The 19,914-nt window shown below is 33.9% G+C and overlaps 1 protein-coding gene across 9 annotated transcripts; it reads left to right on the top strand.

The window, feature by feature from the left end:
• Positions 1 to 440: 440 nt before the first annotated feature.
• Positions 441 to 18,345, top strand: LOC114307081 (complex 1 protein, LYR family protein). Of its 9 annotated transcripts, none has more exons than XM_082883004.1 (6): positions 451 to 622; positions 10,936 to 11,539; positions 12,194 to 12,288; positions 14,117 to 14,350; positions 14,995 to 15,114; positions 18,039 to 18,345. In XM_082883004.1, exons 3-5 carry the CDS (start codon positions 12,205 to 12,207, stop codon positions 15,106 to 15,108), a joined length of 432 nt encoding a protein of 143 aa, XP_082739130.1. In that variant the 5' UTR covers positions 451 to 622; positions 10,936 to 11,539; positions 12,194 to 12,204; the 3' UTR covers positions 15,109 to 15,114; positions 18,039 to 18,345. The 9 variants fall into 9 exon arrangements, with proteins under 9 accessions (XP_082739124.1, XP_082739126.1, XP_082739128.1 ...); XM_082883005.1 differs by having other exon boundaries at positions 460 to 622; positions 11,454 to 11,539; XM_082883003.1 differs by lacking the exon at positions 10,936 to 11,539 and adding an exon at positions 719 to 762 and having other exon boundaries at positions 481 to 622.
• The last annotated feature ends 1,569 nt before the right edge of the window (positions 18,346 to 19,914 follow it).

Below are 19,914 nucleotides of genomic sequence, written 5' to 3'. Positions count from 1 at the left end.
AGAGTAATTTTGACATTTTTTTTTGTTCATACTCGAACGACCTTTAGGACATCTGTTCGGACGTTTTCTCAGACAACTAGAGATGTAAAAAAAATTGATGAAAATTTTAATTTTAACATTAGAATGAACAATATAAAATCAAATTTTACTCAAATTTAATAAAAATTTTAATTCACAGTTAGAAATGGTCTTATAATAAAACATGAGAAAATAGTTGACTTTTGTCATCATCACTTGTCACTTATCCCTTTAAATCATATGCACCTTTAATTATATCATTTTATTTTTTAATTATAATTAATTTTTTTAATTATAATATTATTTTAATCATAACTTATAAAATTTTAATTATATCTCATATTACATTTAATTATGATATTTTTTTAATTATGACAAATAAATTGAAATTATCTAATTTTTCTTTTTACATATGTTTTAATGTTTCCAGCATTTCATACCAAATCACCCATGGAAACGGAGTGGGGGAGAGAGAGAGAGAGAGAGAGAGTGGGACGGCTGAAGAAGAGGAGAGAAGACAGAAAACGCAGAGAAAGAAGACCGAAGAGGATCAGAGAAGACGAAGCCAGGTTCCTCCACCAACTTGCAATTGAAAAATTAACAGGTTTGGGGCTTTTGATTTGAAGTTTTTGATTGAGGATTGAAAAATTAGGGTTTTTGATTTGGTTTTTATGATTCTCTCGTATGTATATATATATAGCAGTGAGAGTGGCTGTGTGCAAGGCACGCAACCTAGTGCCCATTGTAAGTGTCTGCTGTAAGTTGTAGAAGTTTCCTTAATTGTTGTTCATTGTTTTATTTATTAATTTTTGTTAGGAATCAAAGCGAAAATTAAGAGAAGAAACCCAAAATAATTAAAAAATACCAATGAATACCACACCTATAAAAGAAACCCAAAATAATTAAAAGAAACCCAAAATAATTAAAAAATACCAACAAGAGTCACTAATAAAAGAAACAATGTAATAATTTCTTAATAAGATTGCATTAAGAAATTCTGAAGTGAAATGTTAAAGCAATGAATACCACACCTATAAAAGAAACCCAAAATAATTAAAAAATACCAACAAGAGTCACTAATAAATGTAACAGTACACGTTTCTAAATTCTTCCAATCATAAAAACCATCTTAGGGAAGCCTATATAAGAAATTACATTGTTTAAGACAAGCCTAATTTGTAGAAAATAATTTGTAAAATCTCCTAATCTGTAGATATGTCTTTTAATCAAATGATTGAGAACAATGAAGAAAATATATAAACATAATGAGATACGAAGATTGTAGAAATGAAAATGATGAATTTATGTTTATCAATGACAAATAGTGTAAAAGTTCAGCCTAGGCATAACTATTATGTTTCTCCTTGGGACTAAAATAATGAAAAACTATTAACTTCCTTTGCAGATTCACAATTTATGCAAGTTGGGTTGCATCTATAGAGTCAATCCGTCAATTATTTGCTTAGAAAATGCTAAGAAAATACAACTAAATGGGGAATTATATGCCTCTTAACAGCCATTTTTTTTTCCTTTTCAACTTTTTTTAGGGTGCGCTATTAGAACCCATTTTAAATTATACAGCAGATGGAAAATTAAAGAGTCTTATCTAGTTAGATGATGCACCTATGTTACATGGACTCAGGTACGGGTATCGGGTGCGGGTGCGGGTGCGGGTGCGGGTGCGGGTGCGGGTGCGGGTGCAGGTGCAGGTGCGTATCTACGGGTCGGGCACTTCAAAATTAAAAATTAAGGATACGTGGATATGTATCTAAATTTGGATACGGGTATGGGGATACGTTAAATAGTTTTTAAAAAAATATATATATTTATTATATGAAGATGAGTTATATTGTATAAATAACAAATAAAAATCTATGAAGATGAGTTATATTATATATATATATTTTTTATAAATATTTTTATTTTAATATACATTAATTATTTAATTTATTTATTATATTTTTTAAACAATGTGTTCTAATTAATTTATTTTATTTTATTTTACATACATGTGTTTATTTTTTTTATTAATATATATAAGTATATATTATCTTATAAATATATTATATGTTATATAATAATAATTATTTAACATATAATAATAATAGTTATTATTATAGTTATTATAATAATAGATAGATACGAATATATAGACAGAGATATGAATCAAGAAGAAGATAAAACGACAGAGAGAGAGAGAGGGAGAAAAAGCGAAGCGATCGCGATCGCGAGGGAGAGAGAGAAGGCGAGAGAGAGACCGGATGGAGCTTTGATCGACTGATGGAGCTTCGATCTTCGACTGGATCGACCGGATAGAGCTTCGACTGGAGGTCTTCGATCTTCGACTGGATGGAGCTTCGACCAGGTTCTCTCTTGCTCTCTCCTCTTTCATTTCTTTTGCTGTTTGTGAAGAGCCGTGTCCGAGAGAGAATAGGCGAATCCGACACAGATCCCACACCCGCACCCGTGTTGTGTCGTGTCGACACGGGTACTTCGCCCCAAAGTGCCGAGTCCATGTAACACAGTGATGCACCACATCATTAGAGTACAAAAGTTTTTTTCAAACAACAAATTTCAAAATTATTCTAAAAGATGAAGACTATTTAAGCTATTCTTGGTTATTACATGGTTAAATCTTTTTTAGTTTTCCAACCCTGGTAATCTTTTATGATCATCCCAACTACAAGTTGTGCTTTCAATCAAATACCTTCCACCAAAATCAAGCAAACAAATCAATCAAACCAAACAAGCCACCATGCATTCAATCAATACCTTTCACCAGAATCAAGCAAATAAATCAATCAAACCACTCAAGCCACCCCAAGGATTTCAATTTGTATTCAAGGCAAAAATTTATGCATTAATGACCAAGTTATAGGTGCTTGATCAAAAAGTGTCACGACCTGAACCCGCCCTTCGAGCGGTGAAAGAAAGATCCCAGAATCTCTCTAACTCGCACAGATCGCTCGAGAGGTCAAAACTAAAACTTTCATCAAATGAATGGAGTCTTTCATCTTTTATCAAATTTAAATTTATTGTTGGGCCGGACATCCTCCCAGATGTCCACCAAGTAGGGATGAGCAGCGGATATACCGATCCGCCCAAACCGACCAAACCGAACCGATCCGCTGCATTTTTACCGGATGCGTGATGACGAGCGAACGGTTGCTGATTGATTTTTTCCAATCTGCCTAGTTTTGGACGGATGGCAGATTTGAGGTTCCTTTGGCCGCAACTGAACTATCAAACCGAGAGCATCCCTAGTAATTTATAAGACTTTATATTTTCAATTTGTTTAGATATTCTATTTGTGTTTTCAATCGAAAAAGAGTTTAACTATTGTGTTGAATATATTCTATTGAAAAAGAGCTGTCAACTTGAATATATTTTTTGAATTGAAAAAAAATAAATGTATTATTTATCTATATTTTTTTGTTTTTAAATCTAACTCTAAAAATAATAGTTTTTGTTTTGAAAAACAAATATAGATGTAACAATACAGAGACATACAATCTCTACTACTGCTCTATTCATGGTTTTGATGGTTTGAATTATTTTTATATTTTAGGAACCACAAATTGTAATACTTTATGTGGATGAGACATGCTGTGATTGTAATATGTGGATAAGGCATGTAGTGATTGTAATATTCTAAAGTTTCAAACTTTCTTTCTTTGGATGAGGCATCCAATGATTGTAATACTTTTTTAAGTTATTGACTATAATACTTTTTTTTTTTTTTTTTAGAAAGTGTACAAGTTGAATTATGTTGAAAAATTATAAAATTTTAAACCGCCAAACTGATTCGTATCCATCCGCTAATCCGCCAATCTGTTCAATCCACACCCGCTAGATTAGCGGACGGATGCGGATTGATTTTCTTCAATCCGCCAATCTGGCGGACGGATGGCGGATTGGAGGTTCCGTGGCCGCAACCGATCCACGCCCACCCCTACCCTTGTAATCTTTTATGATCATCCCAACTACAAGTTGTGCTTTCAATCAAATACCTTCCACCAAAATCAAGCAAACAAATCAATCAAACCAAACTAGCCACCATGCATTCAATCAAACACCTTCCACCAAAATCAAGCAAATAGATCAATCAAACCACACAAGCCACCCCAAGGATTTCAATTTGTATTCAAGGCAAAATTTATGCATTAATGACTAAGTTATAGGTGCTTGATCAAAAAGTGTCACGACCTGAACCTGCTCCTAGAGGTTTAGGTCATGAAGTAATCCCAGATTACCTTCGGCCTCAATAACAAATTCAAATCATAATATAATAACGGGGCTTAGCAGAAGTAATAACAAAATATAAATGAATCCATTGAGTGGTGCTTACATGCTAACCTCATAAATAGAATAAGTCACTATCATACCATAATAATAATATTTACAACAAAATTCAACTTCAACTTCATACATATAACTTGTTTCACAATTCCAAAAGCAAAAACAAAAAGACTACACAAAAGGTTGACAAAGACTTGGCTCTCTAAAGACCAAGTATCGCCCCATCACGGAGGCACTTCCCCATTCGGCTTCTCCAAAGGGGTGGATTCTCAAAGCAACTCTTAAACTTGACGATCCACATGCTCACCTACATATATATAAAAGGGAGAGAGGTGAGCTGGAGCCCAGTGAGTAACATCAATATAAAGGATTTAATGAATAAAGTCCAACATTTCATAGAGCATATCTTTTCAATAACCATAACAATTCATATAACAGTCATATATCAAATTCATATCAATCTTCTGTTTCAACAATAACCAATGCAAATCATTATACGTGGTATCATTTATCAAAAAATAAAAAATAAGAAAATCATTATATGTGGTAACATCCAATAAAGTAACAATATATCAATGTGCTGAAGCCAATGGGACCATTGAGGTCTATTTAATGGGATCGCAATGGGTCAATCAATAAAACCACATGGGTAATTCAATGTGGACCACTAGGATCTAACATCAGAGACCTTGTGTTTCAATTAATCCAATGGGCCATGGTATTGTTTCCCCCAGGCGAGGACCTCACTAAAGGATGCCACGATTACAAGTTCAAAATGGATCTTCTTTTATAGATAACAAAATAAGATTTCAGAATAACATTCTTGAACAATTCAAAATGCTTTTCGAACATATCTTTATAAAGAAATTACTCACAGTGGGCTTGTACTGACGTTATGCTACGGGCGACCAACCTACATAAAACACATAGCAATACACATTGAAACACATTGACTAAATAAACATTATATCTTAATCTAATTTCCTTAAGTGTGTTTCTAGCTTACTTCATCTTGAATGATATCTAAACAATACTTAAGAATGCCTAAAAGATAATGAGAATGAAAGTATGCAATTAAAAGTATTTTTCAAAAGTTACTGAAACAGGGCAGTTTGCTCGAGCGCACATTTAATCGCTTGAGCAGTCTGCATGGTCTGTAAAAGTTTTGGATGTCCGAAATCTAGGCTCGATGGTCGTTTGAGCCAAGTGCAATAAAAGGTAAGTTTGCTTGAGTAGACATACGGTCGCTCGAGCTATGGGCAATCTGTCTGCAAAAATATTGGTTGCATGCAAAGTGCGCTCGAGCGACGACTTCATTGCTTGAGCAATGCAGTTGGATTATGGAATTTTCAGGATAGAATTCAAGTCTCAAAACATGGGTTTCTAAGTTCAAAGCTTGCATGGTTGGTGGAGACATGTACAAACACTTTATAACTCTTGAATACATGATCATTTTCAAACCATAGATCCAAAATCTCCTTCAATTTTCAAAACGAGAACCCATAACTCCATAATTTTGCTATGCATGTAGAGGAACCAACTTTTTCCTTCAAAATATGGATATATGAGGCGGTGAGTGTAGAATTATGATGAACCTTTAAGAATATCAAGCTTGAGCTCCATGCATGTAGGAATTTTTGGAAAGTCAAACTCAAAAATGAAGAAATATGCATGCATGTCCATAATTAACTTATTTTCACTATATTCAAGTTGATTCTAACATCTAGATGAATTATCTACAAAGATTAATGTTGAAGTTCTTACCTAGAGCTTGACGGTTTGTTAGCTTAATTCCCTTAATTCTTCGTCTTCCTACACAAATTGAACACTTCCTCTCTCTAGAAGTTGATCTCTCTCTCTCTCTCTCTACAATTTTTCAGCTCAAGAGTTAAAATGAGCTCAAATTCATGCTTAAGACACATAAATATATAGTTAGATTAGATTATGCTAATTAAGTGGGATTAAGATTAATTAATCTAGTTTAATTCTAATTGATTTATTCTAATTATTTTAATATGAATCAAATTTTTATCAGATTTCCCATATGGTTCTAAATATTCTAGTTAGCTTATTGAATTAGTCAATTTCTGTTTCTGAATCTGTTAAGGCTTTCAATTTTCGATTTGAAATAGGCATTCAAACAGATATTTCATAAACAAACAGATATGAGCAAAATGCATGCAAATTCATACAATAATTTAAGATGCAATAATGATATGCAAGTCGGGGTCGTCACAAAAAGTGTACAATTAATCAAGTATAAAAAAGCTATACAAACCTCTTGTGCATCTTTGCCTCTAGTAACTGCCTTATTCTTGTTATTCTCTAAAATGATGTGCCCAAAGTTGGTGTTTGGTACACTTTTATAATGTACAATTTCATAGGGAAGCTTCCACTCCATTTATCTTGGTACCAGAAATTCGTATCTTTATGGAAGTCAACAGAGCCAGTCATTCTGCAATGCCAAAGAATTGGCCACTAGAACAAATGTCATATGGACTAAGCAAACACAAAAATCCAATAATAATTAAGAAAGGTTTCACATAACAGAAAATGTAGATTTGATGATTCTTGTCATTTTCCCTCAAGCTATGTTTCTTTGCTGAGGGTAAGAAAAAAGGAAAGGGAAATAAAATTACTTAAATATTTTTCATTTGTTAACTAAACAAAAAAATTGAATTTTTTTAGAAATTCCTATTCATTTTCTTCTCATTTTTGTTAGTCCAACAAAAGACAAAACTTCTCTCCTTCATTTTTCGTTTCTTTTGTCTTTCCTTTTTGTTTCCCTCCATAAATCCTAGAACCAAACAAAGCATGACGTCACAAGCATAAATGAAGTTAGAAGAGTAACCTCAGTATCAAATGCAAGTATTTAAAACAAAGAAAATCTCATATTCACATTAAAAAAAAAAACTCCCATAAGGAATCCTCATATCTACTGATCTACTATACGAACACCGTGCAACATAACAAATGTACCGATCTACTATACGAACACCATGCAACATAACAAATGTACAAAATAAATAAGCACTAAACACGAGTGACTCAGTAGAAAGAGAAGGAATATTAACCAATACAAGCTTAATGAAATCCTCAAATTGTAAGTGCTTGAAAATGCTACAGAAAAAGAAGCAATTTTAGATGCCATTCCTTTCGAAAGGATTCAAAGTCTAAAAAAAAAAAAAAAAAACCACAACTATTTTTTCTGGCTTTCCTATTATCATCAGTTTTGTTTTTTTGATAAATCCTATTATCTTCATTTTGACTTTCTTTTTTTTCCCTTTCCTTCTCTTTCATCACTTGGAGTCCTACTCCTCTTCCACAAGAGGGAAATTTGAATTTTATATATGCATAAAAGAAAAACAAAGTTTGCAGGATTCCTTTACAACAATTCATAATGTGGCCTTCAGAAACTACAGTAATCGTGTATGTTTTACACTAAAATTAGTTTATTTATTTTATACGTCTCAATAAATTAATTTTGATACAATCACATGTTTTAGATTCAAGAAACAAACTTTTAGATTCAATAATATAATTTCTTTTATACAATCACAATGCCTCAATCAAAACTCTAATTTTTCAATTGAAATCCTCAAATCAAAAACTTTTTTTTTTCAAAATCCCCAAATATTAACCCTAGTTTGAATCTCCAAACCTGGTTGAAGAGAGATTTCTTCTTCGTCGAGTCCGTCGTTTTTTCTCTCTAGTTTAGAGGGAGCTCTCTCTCTCTCTCTCGTTCTTTCTGCACCGTCTTCACTGCCTTGTTTTCAATTTTTTATTTATAACTAACAACATCGTCTATAGACTTTAGGAGCACTGTAGCCCCAAAACAAAGGGCATAGAAGTCATTTCACAAGGGACAAAAAAACACTGTTGCAGACACCAATGGTTCGTGGGATTTTAGTTGAAATAGTTTGTGTGGGATACGCTCCCTCCATACCTCTTCCCTCTATACTCATATTTCTTTTATGGGTTATGATCTGAACAGTCTATCTCGTACGTCCCGTAATGAAAGTTATCCGTGTAAAAAATTAGCTTCATCGGACAACTATAAACATGGAACAAATGGCATTTTATTTTATAAAATAGATGGTTTAAATTTAATTATATTCACTATTCATTTTATAAAACAAAATGCGATTTATTTTGTGTATTTATAATTTTCTGATGAAATTAATTCTTTGCATAGATGACCTTTATTGTGGGGCCTACGGGATAGACAGTTCAGATAATTGATGAGGGTTCGAATTGAAATCTGCAAGAAGAGTATGGAGAGGTATGGAGAGATGAGCTTATCCTTGTAATGTAGATTGGCTGCTGAAAATTGGGAAGGTAGTTTGTGTTTCTCCTTGATGTGCGTTCTCCAGCGTCCAGTTTTGTTCTCTTTTTAATTAATTTTTTTATTCACTAATCAAAGCAGCGTCGTTTTGGTACTACTTCAGGAAAGCGTATTCTAGAAAAGAAGTACCCTAGAGGATCCGAACGCAATGATCTAGTGTTATGGGCTCACCATTGTAGAAATAAATAGTTGGCATCATGGCATGACACGACATGTCTATATCATCAGTCCTGACGCAACATAGACCCTAAACAATAGTTGAATCACGTAGCAAAGAAAGCTATAACTCTTCTACAATATATTGAATCGGAAGATTATTAGAAATATTGGAAAAAGAAGAGAATTCTCTCAATAAATTGTTTATAATATCAAAATTTGTTTTGCCCTAAGGTTTATACTAGGACGAACCCTAATTCAACTTAGGAAATAAATTGGAAAAGGCAACGCTTGCTAATCAAGCCTAAATAAAAAAATTACGAAAATTACTAAAAATAAAAAGATTTGAATTAAGCTTAAATCTGGAAACTACAATGAAAAATACATAGTTCGGAAAAAATCTATTTGTCTAGATCGAGTAATTGACGAATCAATTATTTTCAAAAATGGCAAAATCGCGAATTGAAGGGGCCTAAACATTGGAATTTGACCAAAATCCATCGTAGGCCATGGCGAAGCAATGGGTATTGGTTGTGATGTCATTTTCCATGTTCCGGTTGAATTCCACGCCATTCTGAGCACGTGCCATTTTTGCCTTTGCCTTGTTTGTCCAAGAGTTCTAGAAACTCCATGGCTAAACACTCTGCATCAAGTCCACATCGTAGGGTAAAATTGTAGTAGACAACCTTCCGTTGACAATGTCAATTGGACAAAGGAGGTCAATGTCATATAGAAACCTCAGGGAGGTATTGTAATTTCATTAAACTTCAAGGGAGGCTAGTGTAATTTATCATTTTTTTTCCTACTTTGGTCCAATTGCTAACTTTTATCATGTTTAAAGGGCAATGTTGGAATTTTAAAATTAGCTTTCCACTTTGGTAATTGAAAAATTAAATTTTCTCACTTTGGTCCCTAAAAACAACCAAGTTTTCCCACTTTGGACCCTAAATCCAAATTCAAACCTAATCCAATCGCAAAAGCATCCTCACCCCATAACTCATCTCACACCCATCCAATCTCAAAAACCAATTTCATATTGGTAAAACTTGAAAAAAATAATGGTAATGCACTGACTGAGGAGCAAACAGATTGTGAATTGAAATATGGGGCTGATGGGTTGGCCCCACAAAAGATATAATGGAAGCAAAGGGAAGTTGAAGGGAAAAGAGGGCCAAGTTGAGAGGAACGAGAGTGGTGGTGACTTATAATGAAAGGCATAGGGAAAGGAAAAGGGAAAGTGTAAGGAAGAGGATTGGTCGAGTGGTAGCTACGGTGGAGTGAAAGCAAGAAAGAGAACTAGAGGGGAATGGATCAGGCCATAAAAAGTGGCAAGTGGCGATGGTTTACAGTAGATGGCATTAGAGCAGTGGTAGGTGGGTCTTCATGGGCTGCAAATGGAGGTGGTCTATGATGAAGGGTTGTGTGTCGAGTATTTTGGGGGGTGGGTGAGGGAGGTAAAGTGGTTGGTTGTGAAGGTGAGATGGTAGGAAGGTACATAGGAGGCGAAGTGAGGGGAAAATGAAATATAGTGAAGGTTTAAGTGTTGTGATCACATTTTTTTATGGATGTTGTGATAAATTGTGATTGTAAGAAATTATATATATTTTTAGTTAAGATTACGGTTTTTTTGGGGGGTTAGGGGGCAAATTGAAAAAATCTTGTTCTTCAAGGACCAAAGTGAAAAAATGCCTATACTTTAGGCGGTGAACCCGATCCACATAGCATGTTTGATCACAAACTTATGATATCCATTACAATTTGGATCCAATTGAGAAGAATTTAATAGTTTAAGGACCAAAATGAGAAAATCTTTTTTGGGGACGACAATGAGAGAATTCCTAATATGAGAAAAGGGTTATACTTAAGGGGGTACAGTATAATTTACACTATTCTTTGTTTTTTATAGTTTTATTAAAAAATAAAGTGTAGTCATAGTATTATATTTTTTTAGAAAATTTGCAAAAAAAAAAAAAAAAACCTCCAAACTTTGGTAACAAATCAAATCAAACCTTAACTTTTAATTATTTTAATTTAAACTCTTTATTTATTAAATCATGTCAATTCTAACCATAACGAAATGGGGCCATTTAGACAATTTAACCTCTTTTTGTCAGTAGTGCTGGACAGCGCCGATGACTACAGACCAGGGAAGGAATGAGCAGGGTGACAATGAGCTGTGGAAAGGTAGGAGTAGTGGTGGACTTGAAAAAGGGTTGAAGCAGTGGCAGTGGGTTGGGGAAGATGAGAGGTAGTGATGAATGACAATGAAGGTGGAGGTGGCTGTCAACGATGCGATGCAGGTAGCAACTGAGCTAATACTGTTGATGAGGGTTTTTTGGGCTATGGGTGGTGTGTTGGACAACGATCACGTTGGGTGGTGTTGAGATCGTCGACTTTGGTGTAAGTCAGAAGCTGTGTAATGAAGCTGTCGGTAGGTGATGAGGCTACTTCTGTTGGACGTAACTATGAAAAGAGTCAGTATGCTTTAAACTATTTTTCATGGAGCCAAGCTGTATTAAGTTTGCCTACTTGCCACATGAAATCTATGCCTTATTAAAGGCCAAATCCAAAGCTCTCTCCTTTCCCTTTTTGTTGTATGAAATCTACGCTGATGCCTCCTCTGCTCAACCTACAGTGTCAGCCTCTGCTCCTGTTAAGCCCACAATGCCAACCAACCCACCTTGCACCCGCCTCTAGCCATCTCGTGATTCCTACTTGCAGGTACATATTCTTCCTTTGAAAATTGAGGCTAGTAATTTATTCATTGAGAATTTGTAAAATCTGCAAGAGGTCCATAGTAGTGTATTTTCTTGCTTTGAGAAAATTGAGGCTAGTAATTTATTCATTGAGAATTTGTAAAATCTGCAAGAGGTCCATAGTAGTGTATTTTCTTGCTTTGAAAAAAAAAAAAGGTTTTTAATTGCATTCATGGATCGCCAAACATACTTAAGCAAAGAGTTTCAAACTATACGCAAGGCTGTGAATGAAATAAGGGAGACTATAAGGAGCGTAGAAATGGATTTTCATATGGATATTTGAAAGTATTTTAGTGAATTACACGTTGTTTTAGGTATACCACAATTTGATGGGAATAAACTTAGTCATTCAATTATTTAACCTAATTGTGGGAAAATAACTTGTAGAGGGATCCCTCTTCTATTGTTAAGAGACACAAGCATGGTAAACAAGTGAATCTTGAGCGAAATGTGTGCTTCTCATAAGACTCCACTTCTTAATGTCACGAGTATCATGATTGCTTTATTGATAGTCATGTTATGTTGATCTGTTTCCCTTCTCGTAATATGACACCGAAGTTAGATGATGAGCTTCACCCTTGAAAAATAATTCCTTTTTCGCACCACATGACTTGACCAGTGAGAACCAACATGTTGAATCATTACCTGTGCCAACTGTTAATCAAAGTATTGGAGCCTATTCATCCATCGCTACTACAGATGAAGAGAATGCTTGTGAGTTTGTCTTATCCTCAACCTCTCTTGAGTCTAGTATTCTCTCATTTTGTATCAGTTGTTGCGAGTTCACCTTTTATAGATCATACATTTTATGAGTTGTGTTAATCCTGAACCATTACTTGATCTTTACAACTCTCTTGAAGATGTTTGTGATTATTTTAAACTGTACTCCTTTGCATCACAACTCTTCTTCCTGTGAGTATATCACATTGGCATTTAATATAAACATTTATGCAATTCTTGAATAGGGACCTAATGCAAGTTTTACTGGTTTACGATTGAATTTAAATATTGGTCCAATTTTTCATGTGGAGGATATGATACTTGATCGAGGCATCTCGGAGCCTCCGATCATGCTTGTTGACTTTTCTATAGGAGTCGATTCTTTCCTACCACCAGCTTGTAGATGTGACCTTGTTCTCTTCCATGGAGATTTTCACTCTTATTATGTGGTGGGCGCAGTTCATTGATCACATGCCCCATAGGTTGAAGAATTGTTTTGCCAGCACGAACTTCATCTCAGGGAGTACCTTTATCTCTGGTGGAGAATTTCTATCAGCTGGGGAGAAATGATGGGGATTGTAAAGATATCGGATGACAAATAAATTGGAGAATCTTTGAATTTTAGTATCATTAAGAATTATGATTTAATAAGAATTTATGTTTTTAGGATTTTATATTTTTATTAGTAGTTTCCAATTCCATTTTTTCCTAATTAGATGGCACTTATGGTTATATATATGGCTTATGTCATGTTTTGGATACTTAGACTTGAATGATTATTAATTATTGAATATTGAAAGTGATTTGAAATTGTGATTTTTATTTATTTTTCTTCTTCATTATTCTTTCTTTTATTCTTCTCTTTTGAAAACCCTTGTTGTGGTCTTGTGCCGATTCCGTCTTCTAGTTCTACATCACACTTCCTCTTGTGAATGACCCTCTCCTTATTTGTTTGGTGCTTGTAAAGTCTCTTTTTCGGCATGTAATAGTTGTAGTTATTTTTGGATGATGATAATATGTTAATTGTATTTTTCATTTGAGAGTTGGGATGTATGTTCGGGAGACTTAACCTCACCATAAAATGGTTTGCTCGTATTTAAAATTGCCACAATTAATTTTATCACTGCTTGTCTGCTCGTATCTAAACAAACTTAATCTTATGAAATTTTGAAGTTCGATATACTTTAACAAGTTTAGATAATTTTCAAATAAATTGGACTTTGAATCCAGATTAAAATTAACGAGTTGTCAAGCTTAAAAACCGGAATGTATTCCTTGACCACATTTTGGGTCGATGGACACTTACCTAATCATGGACTTCTTTAATTGGTTTGACTTTTAGTTACCCATTTAACTTCCTTCCGTTCATCTTCTTGGGGTTAGAAATCTGGGGCGTGACTGTCCTCAAGGCCTCAACCAAGCCCTTCCTTTCTCTCTCCATCATCTCATGCTATTGTAGCCTTTGTTGTTGCTACTTGGGGCCAACTTCTGGAATGTAACAAGAATGCTGTATACTTCTTAAAGAAAATGTATACTAGAGGTGGGTACACATGCAATTTGCGTGAAGATATATGTAATTTAGGAATGAAGAAGATGAATAGAAACCGTGTATGTTTGTGGAGTTTTAAATATCTAAATTTATTAGATTTTTTCACATGACAATTTTGAAACTCATCAATTGTTGGTATTTTTGGAAAATGAAAAAAGCATAACAAAGTGTTCACATCAACTGACTTGTATACTTTATGTAATGTAATAGTATAGATACATATGTGGTTCTATTATGTATACTTGTAACCATGGATTCAATAATTTGAAACAGGGTCTGAAAATGGGATCTTCTGTTGAAGCTATACAAGCTGCTAAGGTTTATCGCCAGCTTCTGAAAGCTGTCAAGAAACATGTTGATAAAGAAGAGAAAAAGAGTCATTTCATCGAGTTCATATCGCAGGAGTTCCGAACGAGCCATGAACAATTGGACCTCTCATCCATCCATCAAAAAATAAAGCTTGCCCGTGATTACACGTTCCTTCTAAATAGTGTCCACCATCACAAGGTAACACCTACCTTTTATCTTTCATGCCTATGTATATGCATAATACACACACATATGTATATGCATTCATATTATGTATTTATATATGAAGTATTGATTTTGTCTAGAAGCTTCAAGTCCGCAAACATTGAAATGAATTGACATTTGTTATTTATTATATGAAAATCAAAATTTCTCAGCTCACTTAAAAAAAAAAAAAAAAGAAAAAAAAAGCAGCAGCTCACTTTTGTCTAATCTGCATAATTTACAATTGTGTGTCGTTAGCACATAGAGAATTTTCAGTGAGATGTATAGATAACATAAAACTTTTTTTTTTTTTTTTTCCCTATTAAAATCACTGATCCAATCAGAAAGTTGAGAACTATATGGTGGGTTTCTGGTTAATATTCTTCAAACCATTGGAAGGGAATTCAGAGCAAATGGAGACTTTCTAATGCCATAACTTGGTTCTGTTACTGTGGTTTGGGGAATCTTCTCAATGGTAGATTGATATTGTTTGGTTTTGTCATCTCCGTGCCCTTTATTACCGAATAATTTCTGTTTATTCATTCAACAATATGGCTTTGTTAGTGGAAGAAACTACCTAATAAAATTTTAATTGTTTCCATCATAAATTTGAATGTGAATTCCTTGCGGTTGTGTAGGACTTGTTGTTTTCTTACAACATTGCTGTGGATAGATCTGATGAAATGAAAAAAGTTCTAGGAAAATCTGCTGCAAGTGTGGGTCTTCAACTTCCCGAAGTTTATCAGTCTTGATTGTTTGTAAGTTCCATGCCCTTTCTTTTGTTGGAAAATTTCCTTTATGCTAAATCAATGAGGCTCATTCTCATTCCTATTCCACTGTTGTAAGGATGCGAAAAGTTTGGTTTTGCCATGACTTCAATTTGAAAAATGTAACTTAACCCCAAATCTGTTGTGAATTCTGTTGTGAATTTAGATTGGAACAGTGCAGAACCATTGGTGGACTCATTGTGTCATGAAATTTGACTAAAACAAATTATTCTTATATGAACTAATGAAATGCATATGGTTTGATACACGAAAGGCAAACTGGAGAAGGATTTGATTTTTTTTTCATTATTTTTTATTTTTGGGGATTTTAGCTTTTAATTTTCTACGTATCCTGCTTACATCAACACCATATGAAGTATTAAAATGATAAGAATTTTATCTTGTTTGAAGCAACCAGGTGCCATAGGTTTTTTTCAATCATTGAAGTGATATTGCTGAGTGTTATATGAACACAATAGCCCTATTTCTTCATCAGAATTGGTGGAGACTTTTTCTTATTGGCATTGCTCTTTAGTAAACCTATTTCCTGTTTGCCTATGAGTTGAGCAAAAACCCACTTCCCTCTCATTATACTTGTTATGTTTCTTGTTTTGGTCAAAAACCTTGCAGTTGATAGTGTATTTGATTTGAAGCATTTTGGGAAGTTTTGGTATCTCCCACCATTTTGAGCATTCTTAATTTTGTTTAAAAAAAAAAAAAAAAATTCTTTTTTAGCTATTACTGTTTTTGAAGTGGCAAGATTAGAGGAGATAGTTATTCCCAATGTTGCAGTTGGAAGAGAACCTTATTATCTATTATCATATGGTTGTGTTGTACCCCTGTACCCCGCCTGGTAAAAGATTGTTTATCAATTTATGTACAATCTTAGCTTATGTTTCCCTAATCAGAAGATAATGTTGAAGCATTGCAATTTATATTTGACTACTACACGGTTTTATGTTTTTGTTTTTGTGCGTAGAAAACTAAATATTGATCCCCTTCCTGTGATAGTTAATATGTTTTGATATGCTAACTATAAATTATTTGTTACGTGTTTTATTTAATTTCACAACTGTAGTCCGTGAACACCAGATTTGTCTATTTCTAGTATGCTTCATTCCATTGTGTTTTGGGGAGATGGGAAGGAATTGCCAACCAAAATGTAGGCAGGCTGGCAAGGGGTTCCATTCTTGACCTTACCCATTGAGCAGGACTTATATGTTAAATATATCATTAATAACAATTTCATTTTAAGGTAATTATGGAATTCTTGTTTCTTTTTAATTTTTACATCTGTCAAGAGTCTTTTAATTGAGTTAATAAAAAAAAACCTAAAATAATCAAATTACCCTCGACTACCAAAAAATATTTACACAAATACCCTACCCAAACTATCTCTATCATTCTCTCTCACTTTAGCATACAGCAACTTTCCCACCCCTCTCCTTATCACTGCTGTTACCTCACGGAACCAAACAACCAAAACCCCCATGTAATCACAGCCATCCACGATCATGACCTATAGACTTGGTGTAGAGAGAGAGAAATGGTGGTGATTGGGATGGGTTGAGGCAGATCGTGGCAATTGTTCATAGGTGATGCCACTATTTTCATTGAGGATTGCAATGCAGATAGTTTGAGGGTTGCGACACAGATCAATTACCACTTCCCTTATCTCACAACCCACAAGATCAACAAATGAGGGACAGAAAAGTACACAACCTTTCAACTTTCAAAAACTACATAAAGTCGTATGATTGGCAAAGCAAAACCCCCAAATTCTTAGTATTTGGTTCCTTCAATCTACACTTGTACCTCAAGCATCCTTGCACAAATTGCATCAGCAATGGCATCACCATGAGATTGATGAGTCTCGCTAGTAAAGACAAGTATAGGGGGTATCTTCATCAGCTCCTTTCTATCCCTATGTTGGTTCTCCAATGGCTATGATTGAGGGTAAACTGTTGTAGAGATAGAAAGGAAAGTAAAGAGAGAAGGATAGGGAGATCAGGAGAGAAGACAAACAAGGAAGGGAGAATGATTAGTCAAGTGGCTATGGAAACTATTGATGGGTGGTGGTGGCAATTGGTGGGGCGTGATGGTGGCTTGAGGCGTGATTGGGGCTGGGGCAGTGGTAATGTGGGGATTGGGGGTCAAAGCAGGAAGAGAGGGGAGATGTAATTTGGTTTCTCTAATGTCAGGCTTTTTTTTTTTTGTAACTGTTTTCAAATAATGTACAACTGCTTGATGCTTTTAAGGCTTGTACATACTTGGAGAAAGTTTAATTGCATAGTAATAATTATATTATTCTCATGCCAACTGATAAATCAAATTTTCTCAAGTAGATTATAATGTAAATTAATTATAAATTCATTAAATTATTAATGGGGGTAAAATGATTATTTGGATAAATGAATGAATTTGCTGACAATATCAAATTTAGTTTGTTGACCCAACAACTGACTAACAGAAGGGGTATCTGTTGTGTGATTTGAAATCTTTGGCAGTGGGATTATTTTCCCGAATCTGAGGGAGTCAGATGTATTTATCAAAAACCTCAATGGGATAACTGTAATTTATCCTCATTAAATTATAAATCAAATTTCATTTTTCTTCTTGTATCGACAATTTATTTTTATTTATTAATATAGTTGCACATGTCGCACACATGACCCATCTAGGATGTCATGTCAAACATGGCTACTAGTTTGATCATTCTGATTTTTTATCCACTTGTTATAAATGATTTTTCAATAATAAAACTTTAGTTACATTAGCAGATGTGTGTAAACTACTTCAAATCGTATCTAATTCTAAGTTCCCCGTAGGACATTGTGTATAATTTAAATACATATATTCATTTAATTTTTCCTTTTGCAACAGTTATTAACTCATTTGCTGTACTTGTGCTTCAGTGCAGAGCAGTTGCATCTCACGGAGTGGAAGAGGTCAGACAAATACATTTTAGGCTGTATTTGGATTTAGGAAATAATGCATTTTTACCCTCCTAGTGAGCATTCACTATTTTGTCTAAATGTTGGTTCAAACTATGTAGAGTATTTGATGTGTTGCAACTGGTAATTGTGATGTAGTATTCATAGTATTTGATGTGTTGCAACTGGTAATTGTGATGTAGTAGTATTCATTTGACAAGTCTGTATAGTTTTGTAGTTGACACTAGAATTTTGGAGTATTTGATTGATAGGTTCATGATTTGATGAATACACTGGTATGTTTACTAGAAGGGTTAATTACACTTTTTATGGCCTATAGTTTGTTTGAAATTTCACTTTAGCTCTTATTGTTTCAATTTGAACAATTTGAAACTATAAGGACTAAAGTGTTCAATTTGAAATTATGAGGACTAAAGTGAAATTTGAATCAAATTATAGGAGTGAAGTGTAATTGGCAATTTTCAATTTTAGTTAAAAAATCAAAAGGTCACTATAAGTTGTCATATAGTGTCTTTATTTTTTTGTACATATTTTCGTAAAAAATCAAAAAGTTATTAAGGCCTATTTTGAAAAATGGGTAAAAGTCACTTTCTAGTTTTTAACCCACTTTTCTTTTTCACAAAAGAGTCAAAAAAAGGTTTTTAATTGTCTTTTCAAAATACTCTTAAAATAGCCTATTTCTAAACGAGACGTAAAACTGTGAAAGACTAGTTCAAGGGCAGATGGACCTGATTTCTTGTTTGCTTTTGAACATTGTAATTGTTCTTATCACTCCCAATTAGCACTGCTTCTTTTGCCTAATCTAAAATCAAATCAAAGGTCTCTCTACGCATAGCAAATCTAAAGGCTTCTAGCTCGGCATTTTGTCACCACTGATATATGAGAGGTTGGGAGTTTGACTCTTGCTAGCGACGAGAGAGGGTGATACTGCTCCTTCACTTAAAGCTGCAAAATTGATCACTCATTGCTGGTTTACCTGTTGTTGCTGCTTAATAACTTCCCTTCCTTGAACCCTTAAGAGTAGGTTTGATATATAAATTAAATTCTGAATCCAGTTATGTTTACAGTACATTTTTTTGGTATTACATACAGTACATCTTGGACGACCCAATCTTCCTAAAAAACAAACCAAAAAAAAAAACATTTTGTAGTGAGAACTTGGAAAGCAAACGATATGGTTTTTTTGATATCTTCTTACAAAACAAAAAGTGAATGATGATTACTATTCCAGTGCACTTTAAAAAGTGCTATGCTGTACAAGTTTGGGGATGCGCTAACTGTTGTGCATCGTATTGGACTCATTTTAGGGATTAATTTGATAATCTGAATTGTTTATATTTGAGAAGATATTAAATAGAATATATCAGTATAAAATTACGTTAATCGGATATCGTTGGCCCTTTTATCAAATTATATTTATATTTAAAAAAAAAGATAAATGTAATTTGAAGTATAAAACTCAATACAAATGTAATTTGATGAAAGAGATCACGATATCTGATCGATGTGATTTTTTCTAGATATATCCTCCACGATACCTTTTAAAATGTGAACGGTTTAGATTATTGAATTAGACCTTGAAATGGGCCCAATAAAGTGGGCAACAATTGCTGCTGCGCATGCCCCAATCACATGCTGTACACGGGAGAAAATAGTAAGATGAATTATTTTACATAATTTTATGGGATTTTTCTCTTTTAGAAAAATGTTAGCGATACAAAAAAAATAATTTTTTTTTTACCAAATTACTCACATGGGCATGAACTCACACCCATGCTAGTGTTTGGTAGATTTTTTGATAAAAAATTTGGTAAGCTTGCTTGTTTTCATTTTTCAG

The sequence above is a fragment of the Camellia sinensis genome, chromosome 8 (genome assembly GCF_055761805.1).
Source record: "Camellia sinensis isolate YWXY chromosome 8, ASM5576180v1, whole genome shotgun sequence".
NCBI lineage: Eukaryota > Viridiplantae > Streptophyta > Magnoliopsida > Ericales > Theaceae > Camellia > Camellia sinensis.
The sequence above is the reverse complement of the archived record's forward strand: the minus strand, read 5'-3'. Positions and strand labels throughout refer to the sequence as shown.